This window comes from Sphaerodactylus townsendi, linkage group LG06 (assembly GCF_021028975.2).
Source record: "Sphaerodactylus townsendi isolate TG3544 linkage group LG06, MPM_Stown_v2.3, whole genome shotgun sequence".
NCBI classification, from domain to species: Eukaryota; Metazoa; Chordata; class Lepidosauria; order Squamata; family Sphaerodactylidae; genus Sphaerodactylus; species Sphaerodactylus townsendi.
In genome coordinates, this window is record NC_059430.1 from 99,488,070 (window position 1) to 99,500,383 (window position 12,314).

General features: G+C 46.0%; 1 protein-coding gene across 2 annotated transcripts in view; it reads right to left on the minus strand.

Annotated features, from left to right (window-relative positions):
• RIMS3 (regulating synaptic membrane exocytosis 3) overlaps positions 1 to 12,314 on the minus strand; it is a 73,897-nt gene that overhangs the window by 29,221 nt on the left and 32,362 nt on the right. For both annotated transcript variants that reach the window (XM_048499398.1, XM_048499399.1), the window contains exon 2: positions 9,525 to 9,789. In XM_048499398.1, coding sequence (XP_048355355.1) covers positions 9,525 to 9,789 — 265 coding nt within the window. The remainder of the gene's footprint in view (positions 1 to 9,524; positions 9,790 to 12,314) is intronic.

A 12,314-nucleotide genomic window follows, 5' to 3' on the forward strand; every position in this document is an offset into this window, starting at 1 on the left:
ACAAAATCCTTCCTCTTCCCTTGCTTAATGCTAGTGCCCTTTCCCCCCTCTTAGCCATGCACAAATCTCAGAAGGTAACAGCACTGGGAGGTAAATGTTTCAAGTTCCCATGCAAGATGAGGGAGAGCAGAATTTATTACCACAATTTATTTGTTGCTTTTTTTGTAAACTGGATAGCACTGTAGCTCAAATCCCATGGCCTGTGTTGTCTGAACATACTGGATTTGCATAGTTAACATATTGGATGTGTGGCAGCTCGAGTGGGCGAAAAGTATGTTTGTTGCAGATATTAGATATGTGTTTCCTTAAGCTGGCTAAACAGAATCAGTTGTAGATAACTGAGCATAATTTTGGTCCGATGGCATCTGATACGTAGTTGGTCAGCCTGACCTGGGTGGTTGAGGCTATCCAGATCTTGGCAGGCTGACCTGATCTTGTTACATCTCAGAAGCTAAGCGAAGTCTGCCTGGATGGTACTTGGATGGGAGACCACAAAAGAAGTCCAGGGCTGCTATGGAGAAGAAGGCAATGGCAAATCGCTTCTGTTTGTGTCTTGCTTTGAAAACCTTGCTGGGTTGCCATAAGTTGACTGCTTCTCTCTCTCTCTCTCTCTCTCTCTCTCTCTCTCTCTCTCACACACACACACACACACACACACACACACACACACACACACACACACACACACAAGGTGTAAGGTTGCTATTTATGCATTTATTTAGTTATTTCATTTATTCTTCACTTTTCTCCCCCAGGGAGACCCAGAGTAGCTTCCATTGTTTTCCTTCCCTCCATGTTATCCTCACAACAAACCTGTGAGGTAGGCTAGACTGAGAGTGTGTGACTGGCCCACTGTCATCCACAGAGTTTCCATGGCAGAGCAGGGATTCAGACCTGGGTCTCCAAGATCCTAGCCCAACACTACATTATCTCACACTGGCTCTGCGCTGGTTGGGGGAGGAACAAAGGCAGAGACCAAAATTTTTCCTCTTCCCTCCTCTCTGTAACAGGCAGTGCACCTAGAGGCAAATGCTTTGCTTAGAATAGCTGGCTGGCAGGCAGGGTTGAAGAATGTGGGCAGCAGGGGCAGATGTTAAGGGTTCAATCCCCCCTAGAATAAGCAGTTCAACTACTCTCTAGACTCAGAAGCAGGAGTAGATTAGGATGTCAAAATAGACGTCCAAAAGACCAAGTAACTCCAGTGTCTGGTTGGTCTGCAGCACCCTCTCAGCTCAGATCTGCTTCCATACGCAGATAATTTTCTGTGTAGCTCTCATTGCCACTGTGAATGCACAGGCATTTGCAATGGCAACACAATATCTTCATGGAAGTTTCTCTCTCATTTTCTTTGCCTCAGCTCTTTGTGGCTGCCACCCCCACTTCTCATTCTTCCACTGGAGGACTTTTTCAGACTTTTTAAAAAATAAGCCCTGTCCTTATAGAATTATAATGAAACTAGCAGGGCCCGGCCACACGTTGCCGTGGCAATTGTCCTTCTCATCACAGTCCGCAACCCACACAGATGTCCATGCAGGTCCAATGATCCGTAGCATAGCCTTTTGGGGTGATAAAATGGAATCCCTCTTTCCCTTTTCAATGCATATTGTTATATGGTGGTGTCTTGTTTTTTTTAGTATAATGTAACCCTTTCCATTCCACAATGGAACTGTCCAGAGTGCAAATCCCGCTGTCCATGAGGCTGGTTGACACGCACAGTCCTGGCTTGGGTAAGGCAGAACTGGGGCAAGGAGGCTATCCCAGTCAGGCAGCAGAGGCAGGGTGGTGAGGCGCTCAGATCGAGGCCAGCTCCCTGGGTTCTTAAAAGGCCATGTGCAAAAGAAGCGGAGCCAGTAGTGTTGGTTTGCCCCCACCCCGTGGATTTTCTTAGAAGAAAAAGGCAAACTCCAGCTCGCTTGTAGTAAAAAAGAGCTGTGGTGAATATGGGTGAGGAAGTGGGTAAGTGGTGGTTGGATGTGAGGGAGGGCAGAGTGAGGTGTGTGAGGATGAGCTGGATGTGTATTGTGTGGTAGCAGTGGGTGAGGCACAGAGAGTGAAAGTTACCTGCGTGTGAGGGGGGGGAACCCCACCTGACGTCTCACACGGCAAAGTGTGTATGTGTTTCACTTCCACTCGTATTACCTAACAGTATTATCTATTTACTGTTTTCACTGCTAATCTCTGGCCATCTCTGCAAACATTCTAAGGACATCCCAAGCCCTCAGGCCACAGACATGCTGCACGAACATTCTAAGGGTGACAGTTAAACACAGCCAGCTTCATGGCCTGGTGCGCCAGGAAAAAAACATTTTATGGACTTTTGGCGATTACAGGGAGGAAAGTCATGTGAAAATTTGGGGGCGATCTGTCCAGCCGTTTTGGCGTTAGGGTGTGACTAACAAAGTCACTGTTAGCTTTTTATATATATAGATAATGATCTATTGTACTGCTTCCCAGCTTTAATATTTGACTGAGTACGGTTTTGGCCCTTTTAGATGCAGAGTTATAAGGAGAAATGTTCAGCCAGCTCCTTTCTCCTTGTAGTTCTGAAATTAAAAGTGCTAGAACTGTGTTTTTAAAAATGAAAGCTGGGGATTTACACATTGATACAATAAATTTTACCATTATAATGCTATTTTAAAGCCCCTTAAATGCTCTCTAGTTGGGAGAGGGTAATGACCCCCTCAGGAACTGAGGTAAGGAAAATGGCACCAAATTGGACAGGGCCTGAAAAAATGTACCTCTTCCTGTTCACGTGGTGTCCCAAGACACTTTGATTGCAATCTTCCCCAAAAATGCATGTCAAACCAGGTCTAGGAAAGACCCCAAAAAAGCAGGATGGAAACACTGAAATAGGATGGATAGAGGACGATGTTCTAAGGATGCTCCACAAAACATCACTGTTGTGCGGAAGCCAAAGTAGCAACACATCTAGGTGGGAAACAGTTTAATGAGGCTTGCAATTGCCCTTAGCCCAGCAGGAATTTTCTATTAAGGTAAAAGGCCAGTCCGGTCTTGCTGAGGGTTGGACAGCAGTAGCAAAGGCTCCTGTGGGGGGTGTGCACATAAAGGCAGAGGTCGGGTGAGATGTGAGACCTCAACACAGATGAGGAAGGATCAGCTAATCTTTCTCTACCCAAAAGAACTGCTGATTCAGGCCCTGAGATCTCTCGTCGTCTTTCACTTCATCCAAAAGGAGGTTTTCCTGTGTGCAAATGGCCTCTCCTCTCTCCAGCTGCCTGCAGCTGGCACATAATGAGAGAGCCAACTTCCCAATTACATGCACAGAATGTGGGTGGGCTGGGCTGAGGGGGGTGGTGGTCTATTTTTAAACAAAACTGGAGCCTGTGGGTGAACAGTACTATTCCCTGTCTCCTGGTATGCTCAAATGTTCCTCCTAGCTGTGAGCATCAGTGTTCAGCAAGGTGGAGAGTGAAAAGCTTCCCTCACCTGCAAACTCTCTTGTTCAAAAATAGATCCCCATTCATGCATTTTCCCCACTTGGTGTCTCCAGGAAAGGATAAGAATATATACTACAAGGGAGAACTTTCACTGCCTATGGAATGAGGTTGCTTTCTCCAGTCAACCCGCAGTTTGTTAAGGAGTACACATCGGATTAATCCCTGGCCAACTCAGCCCGCTGGGCAGAAAATAACAACCATTAGGGCAGAAGTGGGTTTCCCTGGAAACCAAAATAAACAAGCAAAAAAAATCTGAATGAGTAATGATTGTGATTAAGAATGAATTAATAAAATGTGGAACAGCAGAATGGACCAAAATGTTCTCAAAAGAAATTGGTGGGCCTCCTTAATCTCATCACACATCTATTATGCAAAAAGCCACCAGCTCTGTCCTTGGTGCTGAAATGTATCAAACAAAATCCTTGCTCTCAAGCATCACCAGCCACAGGTTTTTTAAAATCTGTCTTGCTTTGTTAAAGCACCCAAAATAAACAACCCCCCCCCCCAGGAAATACCTTCTAGTGGATTGACCAAATTAGCACAAAACACTATGCAAGCTTTGAAGCCTGTCAGGATGCTTTGTTACCCCTGATGTTGCAAGATTTTAAAAGATAGAGGGATGGAAAGCAGATCTCAAAAGCAGATCTCGACTTAGACCATTGTGTAAGTGCCTGATCTTGCTGGCTTCCACAGTGAGATGCTGTGATATAGGGTTAAAGCAGGATGTGGAATGGCATTGCCCAATCTTATCATCTCTTGGAAACCAAGCAGGGTCAGTATTGGATGGAAGATCACTGAGGAAGGCTCTGCAGAGGAAGGTAATGGCAAACCACCTTTGCTTGTAATTTGCCTTGAAAGCTGCTTTCTGAGGTCACCATAAGCCAGCTGCAACTTGACAGCATATAGGAACATGGGGTTAACAGCATGATCTCTAGGAAGCTTTGTTCGATCGCTCATTTTTTTTCTGGTATAGTTTAGCCTACGACCATCAACAGCCTTATGCTGCACTCTGGCAAGTTATCCCATGAAGCAAGAGAAAAGCAAGGCTATAAATGACCATCAAGACATGCTGAAATCATTAGACTATGGTATAGATTTGTCCATGGTCAGCTTTCTTGTGCTGAAGAATTAGGGTGGTAGGAGAGATCTTAATCTCCCATGACTGAACAGAAGGGGTTTAGAGTGGATTTAGGACTCAGAGTTGGCATAGCCTAGTGACTCTACAAGGAAATGAACTGCCTGATACTGAGTCAGAGAATGGATCTTGGTAATCCCCAGTATTAGCATCTGCTCAGACTGGCATCTCTTCTCCAAGGTCCCAGGGAAGAGTTTTCCCCAGCTGTGCAGGCTGAGATCCTTTTAACTGGAGGATTCGGGAATTGGACCTGAGCCTGGGATGTAAACCATGAACTCTGCCCACTGAACAAAATGCCCTCCCCTCTTCAGTGACTCAGCTGTCTATCTAGGAACTCCAAGTTCAAACCTGGCGGCGGCTGCTTCTCTTGGCCTCTGAACCCAATTTGCAAAAGCATTCCCTTTAATAACTAATCTGCGCCTTCTGCATGCACTAGCAAGGCAGCAAAACAGAGTGATCCAGGAAGAAAGGGAGTGTTTCCTGCCAACCCAGGAGGGTATAAGGGCATTCCATATATGTTGGGTTAACAATAGAATCTCCCACCAAGAAAGAAGACCAAGAATGATGCCTGTGCAGTTCTTTCTTTTTTTGCCAGGTAACCCTAACAGAGAGAGGACCAGTTAGGTTGAAGAGAAGCAGTCAAGAGACCTCTTTAACTTTGGACCTACTGTGAGGAAAGAAACTGGCACCCGGGGTTGCATGCAGCCCTCCCCCTTGCATAATTCTTTAAGCAGTCAGGGAATCTTAAGAGTTAGAAGTGCCTTAAAGCCATCTAGTCTAACCTTGTACTCAGTGTACGAGATCAAGGGCTTTCCAGTTGGCCTGAAGACCTCTATCAAGGGGGAGTCATCACCACCAAAATAATTTGTCGAAAATGGAGAGGCAGCTGGAGAGGAAGAGAAACCCTGTTCCAATCCAAATTAACCCTTGCAAAGGACTATTGGAATGGCAAATGGGGAGCTATCTAATGGCTTAAGTGATCTTCAGGTGGAAATTGGCACACAAATCTAGAATTTCAGTTCCTCCTTAATGTTTCTCATACAGCACATGATTCTGGGAGTCAGATTTTGGGAAAGAGTAATCTGAATAGTAGTTTACTGTCCCCCCACCCCACCCCCCAACCATTCCTTTAGAAGTTCCCAAATGGTGGGGCTAAGAATTCTGATTTAATTTACAAGTCTGCTATAAAAGGTTACTGAGATAATGTCTGCAGAAATGCTTTCATCAAGGGAAGTAACAGTACCACCATATTGTGCACTGTGCATTGGACCTCACCTGGAATACTGGGACCAGTTTTGTGCACCACAATTCAAGAAGGATATTGACAGGCTGGAATGGGTCCAGAGAAGGGCAATTAAAATGGTAAAAGGTCTGGAATCCATGCCCTATGACAGGGGTAGGGAACCTGCGGCTCTCCAGATGTTCAGGAACTACAATTCCCATCAGCCCCTACCAGCATGGCCAATTGGCCATGCTGACAGAGGCTGATGGGAATTGTAGTTCCTGAACATCTGGAGAGCCGCAGGTTCCCTACCCCTGCCCTATGAGAAGAGACTTAGGAAGCTAGGTATGTTTATTCTGGAAAAGAGACAGTTCAGGGGTGACATCGTAGCCATGTTTAAATATTTGAAGGAATGTCATGTTGAAGATGGAGCAAACTTGTTTTCTGCTGCTCTGGAGATTAAGACATGGAGTAATGGATTCAAACAAAGAGTAAATAGATTCCGCCTAAACATTAAGAACTTCTTGATGGTAACCACTGTTCAACAGTGGGATACACTGTCTTGGAAGGTGGTGGAGTCTCCCTTGAAGGTTTTTTAGCGGAGGCTGAATAACCATCTGTCAGGAGTGCTTTGATGGTATGTTCCTGCATGACAGGGGGTTGGACTAGATGGCTCTTGTGGTCTCTTCCAATACTATGATTCTATGATTTGATCCAGATAATGCCTTTTGATCTATTATTATCCCTAAGGTGTGAACAGAAAAGGGACACAGAGCACCTGCTACTCCAAATACATCAAATGCAGAACAAAAGGGCAATCCAAGCCTTACTGTGAATGGATTCTCCGGTACCTTTGCCTGAGTTAGTCAGGAGATATGAGCCAATTCCCATTCGAAAACCACACACAACTTCTGTGTTACATGTCTGTAGAGTGGTATGGTATAGCCCAATCTTGTCAGCCCTTGGAAGCTAAGCAGGCTTGGTATGTGGATGAGAAACCACCAAGGAAGGCTCTGCAGAGAAGGCTGTGGCAAACCAGCTTTGCTTCTCAATTCCTTGGCTGAGGTTGTGACTTGATGGCATTTATGTACATACCTGGAAAAGTTCTGCCACATAGAAAAATGAGTGAGTTGTTACTAAAACAAGGTAGACTCTATGCCTTTTCCTGTGTAGAAATGATGGTTTTGTAGCAAAATTGTCACTTATACTCTATTCTAACACAAGCCTGCATTGATTAACCTATTCAAACTTCCTGTAGACTCAGGGCAGAATGTTCCATTTGTTTCAAACTGTCTCCTGGCCAATTTTCGCACTGGAACTTTTCCATAACATTCCACTGTGCTCCAGGATCTTATTCTGGGTTTTATCATTACCAAGAGATATTTTCGAACATTTACTTCCAACACCCCCTTTGCTATTTCCTTTCTTAGCATTTCAGGAGGTAATTACAGCCCTGCGGATAAATCTCAGACACCCGAGCCTTCTAGGTGCCAAAGGAGCTCCTTCTCTTCAAAGAGCAGCTGAACCATGAAATTGCAGCAAGGACTAAAACTATAATAATGCAAAGGGACGGTTTTTAGAAAATGCCAAGATTATAATGAGCGCTTCATATTTCTTTGGGCTTTTCCTCAAAATATCTATTTTAGGTACATACAAAATTCCTGAAACTGTAATCATTCAGAGATGCCTGTTCTAGCTAGTCTAAATCTGGCTTGCTACAGCTGTACCAAAGTGCCTCTTTCTTCAAATCCCTGATCAAAACTCAACTTTCCTCTGGTCTGTCCCCTCGCTTCTCATCCCAGACCAAAGCCAAGACTGGTTCTCCATAACTATTTGCATCCTGGGCTCCTTCTGCCTTTCATCTTACATTCAATGTTTTCTTCTCCCCGGACATTGTAATGCGCTTAGGGCAGAGATCTGCCCTTCTTTCTGATGGAACATGTACCCTGAATTTCCCGTACCAGAACCAGCAACTTTTGCTACAAATAAAAGGGCAATACAGGGATGGGGGGGAGAGAGATGTAAGGGCTGGGCAGCTTTACTCCCATGAAGTTATATCTTGGTTGTCAATCATCTCAGGTCAGAATCATGGAAGGCAGGAGCAGTTATGATTGTTCCTGAACCAACAAGGTGACAGCTGGCTCACACATAAAGGCTCCTCCTCCTTTAGAGAAAGGGTCAGAAACATTCTTTATTCTGCTCCCCCCCCCCCCATTTCTCATCTTTTTTCCCATGCTGTCATTTCATTCCTGTTGGCCACAGCTGGATACCAGCTGAATGGATGTTCCTGGCTGGTGTGCTTCACCTGATTTTCTGCCCCTGAAAAGAAAAGGATGGGCATGCAATTTCTGCCTGGCTCCAAGATGCTCCTAGTTTGTACCTGTGACTTACTATCCTGATGAGAAAGAGAGGCAGTATCAGATGGAGGACAGAGGGGAATGGGATTCCCCCACCCCCACTCCAATCTTTAAACGATATATGATTCATTCACAGCTCTGGCAAGAAAAAGGAAAGGGAAAGGCAGGTGGCTGAGTTGGTGTGAACTGCCGTCGTGTGCCAACTCCTCCTGGGGGCAAAGCGAAGGCTTAGCGAGCAGAGTGCCAGCGAACAGCAGCTGAATCCAAAGCAGGGAGGCACGAGCTATCTGTTGACTGTGGCATGAGATTGCGAGAGATGTTTCATGCGAGGGGAGGGAGAGAAAAGAAAAAGGCACCGGTAGATGAGTGAAGGGCACTGAGTGGGAGCTAAAAGTGAGAGGCTTCGTCAGAAAAAACCAATGTCCATCTGTTATTCTAGGCCAGGGGTGGCCAACCTGTGGCACCCCAGATGTTCATGGACTACAGTTCCCATCAGCCCCTGCTAGCATGGCCAATTGGAGCAAGATGTAGTGGTTGGAATGCTTGGGGTCTGGGAGAACCAGGTTCCAATTCCCACTCTGCTGTGGGTGACCTTCAGCCTAACCTACCTCACCAGTTGTTGTGAGGATAAAATGGAGGGTGGGATGATGGATCCTCATGGGGGAGGGGGAGGAATGAGATATATCTATATAACTAAACAAATGAAGTTCCCAAGAACCGAGGGTTCTATTCCAGTGAAGTCTCAATGCTCAGCCCAGTCCACTCTAGGATATAATGACGTGCAACAGAATAGGTTAGTGAAAGTTGGCTGCCTCGGGTCACCAGGAGTGAGAGCTCCGGGCCTCAACCAAATGAAACTGAACACTGTAGCTCTGGGTCTGGAATTTCTTGCTCAGGGAATTAGGAAGGATGGACTGGATTTCTAACTATTCAGTCCTATGCAGATTTGATGATGGAAAGTGCTGCCAAGTCATCAGGGGCGGAGTGAGGGGGAACTGCGCCTGCTGCAGTGCTGCCCACCCCAGTATGCCCCACCATGCCCCCTCCATGGCCCGGCCACGCCCCCGCCACAGTGCCGGCCTGGGGCATCGCCCCGCCCTGTTGGCACTATGCCTCTGCAAATCACAGCTGGCTTATGGCAACAGTACAGTACAGTAAACCTTTATTAGGCAACCCTGTAGGATTGTTGAGGTAAAATATGTGCAGGGATGTTTGTTTGGTCATTACTTGCCTCTAGCACCCCTGGTATTCCTTGGTGGCCTCCATCCAAATGCTACTAACCAGGGCCAACACTGCTTAGCTTCCAAGACTATTCCTGCCTTGACATCCTCCAAACAAGACTATCTTCTTACCGGGATGGTTGAGTTGCATTGTACTTTTGCTCCACTGGGATAGTCCCACGATGGCCACCATCTTGGCCCCCAGGCTGGACCGCCTCTTCTTGTTGGATGACAGACTAGCTGAGTCCGGGTTGCCCCTATTGCTCTTCTCGCTGCTGTACATCTCCCCACTGATGCTGGAGCTCCGGATAACGTTCCTGGCGGAAGAGGAGCTCGTCTCTCCATTAAACATGGTCTCTGGAGGCGATCTCAGAAGCCCCTCGCCGATAGGGTAGGGCTGCAGTGGGGGAAAGAAAGAGAAGGCACAGGAGTGACTGGGGGATGAAGAGACCATTACCATATTGACGTTAGTGGCAGCTATATTGTTTTCAGACATGATTTGCAAAAAGGCTGTGGTTCACTTCCTGAGTTGTTTCCCTCTTTTAATAACTTGTGTGACTGGTCCTTGGAGTAATGTATAATATAGTGTTCTTTCAGATACTCTGTTTGCCTTTTTATTGGCTACTGTGAGCCATCAAGTCAGAGCTAACTTATGGCAACCCCGTCATGGAGTTTTCAAGGCAAGAGACAATCAGAGGTGGTTTGCCACTTCCTGACTCTGTGTAGCAACCGTGGGCTTCCTTGGTGGTCTCTCATCCAAGCACCAAAGTTTCCAAGTTCTGCTAAAATCAGGCTAGCCTGGGCTTTCTAGGCTGCCTTTTTATTGGTTTGCATGCATTATTTATTTATTTACAAAATGTGTTCCCCTCCTTTCTTCAGGCACAGTGAAAACAAAGCTATGTTGAGTGACTTCCCCCCAAAACTTTTTTTACTTCATTGCACCCTGCCTTTTCTCCTCAGTGGGGACTCAAATCAGCTTACATTGTTTGCCATTCCTCCATTTTATCCTCACAACAACCCTGTGAGGTAGGGTTGCCAAGTCCGAGTTGGAAAATACCTGCTGGTTTGGGGTGGAGCCTGAGGAGGTGGGGTTTAAGGAGGGGAAGGGCTTCAATGGGATATAATGCAATAGAAGCCATTTTCTTCAGGTGTACTGATCACTGTCACCTGGAGATCAATTGCAATGGGGAGGTCTCCAGTCACCACCTGGAGGCTGGCGACCCTTCTGTAAGATAGGTTATGCTGAGAGCATATGACTGGTCCTAAGTCACCCAGCTAGCTTCCTTGGCAGTGAGGGGATTCAGACCTGGTTCTTCCAAATCCTAGTCTGACATTCTAACCCAGAGGTGTCCAACTCTGGCACTTCAAATGTTCATGGACTACAATTCCCCTCAGCCCCTGCTGGCATGGCCAATTGGAAATTGTAGTCCATGAACATTTGAAGCACCAGAATTGGACATCCCTGCTAACTGCTATGCTACACTGGCCAAGATAAAGTTTCTTTTGGTTTTCTGCAGATTGGGACCCAAACTTTTGATCCTTAAATAAAGAGGGAAGGAAAGAAAGGGGAAAGAAATTATCTTTCTGCATTGCCAATAAGAGGGCATCTAAACAACAGACATAGGCTGTCCTTTGGGACTTGGTAAATACAATGACACAAATGAGACAGATTCTTCAATTATCTCCTGTCAGCATTTTCAGAATGGTGCTTGTCACAATAATGAAGGAAATGCTTTTCCTGCCGAACATGCAAACCATTCACATATCTTATAGACCTGTGGTGGGTTGAGCTTCAAGATGCTATGATCTATATTCAAACAGTCCCACCATGTAAATATTGCCTCTTTATATCAAATACTGTAAACTCACCTTCATCTCCTAATATCCCCTGTGAGCTCACAGTTTTGTCATTCCTGGCTCATGCCACATTGGGTGCACTATCTGCAATCCTCCTGATACTCACAGTCTCCATTTTGTGTGAACAGGGCAAGAAACCTGTGCTCCAGCTCCAGTAGGCATAAATTCAGACCCTTTTTAAAAATCTGGGTTTTGATTGCAGGTACCAAAACTGGAAAAATATGCCTATTCTCCTGTTCACACAGAATGGTGATGCAGAGTGAAAACTCTCCTAACGAACGGAACAATAATAGCTACAAAGAATGCAACGTTGCCCTTCAAGACATTTTGGAAACTCCAAATGGCGCAAAATGCATGGGCTCTACTTTAGATGGGAACGAGGCAGGTCCAATGAGAATTCTCAACCCTTTTTCTGGAATATCTGCATCGACTAGCAATTTGTTTTATAGCCCTTTAAAACCCTTCACAATCAGGGATCCACAGACATACAGGACCACCCTTCTCTTAGGATTGACAATCCTAGGTTGGGAAATTCCAGAGGATTCGGGGGTGCAGCCTGGAAACGGCAGGGTTGATCAGGGGAAGGACCTCAGCAGGGTCTAATGGATGAAGTCCACTCTCTAAAGCACAGGTGTCATGATGATGTCAGGGGAAGATGGGAACTGTAGTCCATAACATCTGGAGGGCTGTGAGTTTGACACCTGTGCTCTAAAGCAGCCATCTCCTTCAAGGGAGAAGGAGTACTCCAGAGATCAGCCATCTCCTTCAAGGGAGAAGGAGTACTCCAGAGATCAGCCAACTCCTTCAAGGGAGAAGGAGTACTCCAGAGATCAGCCATCATTCCAGGAGATTTCCAGGTCCCACCTGGAGGTTGTCAACCCCAATTGGGGTGGGGGGGAGGAACAGGCACCCCGGAGAAGCCAGAAAATCAGGTTCCTTAGTGTCTCTCAGTAGGTCTTGTGAGGCAGAGTCCTTGGGAAGGACTTTTGATGTAGTCAATTAGGGTGGAGTGTAATTTGGAGTGTAATATGAAGAGATCAGAACTGGAACACAAAGCCTGTTTCT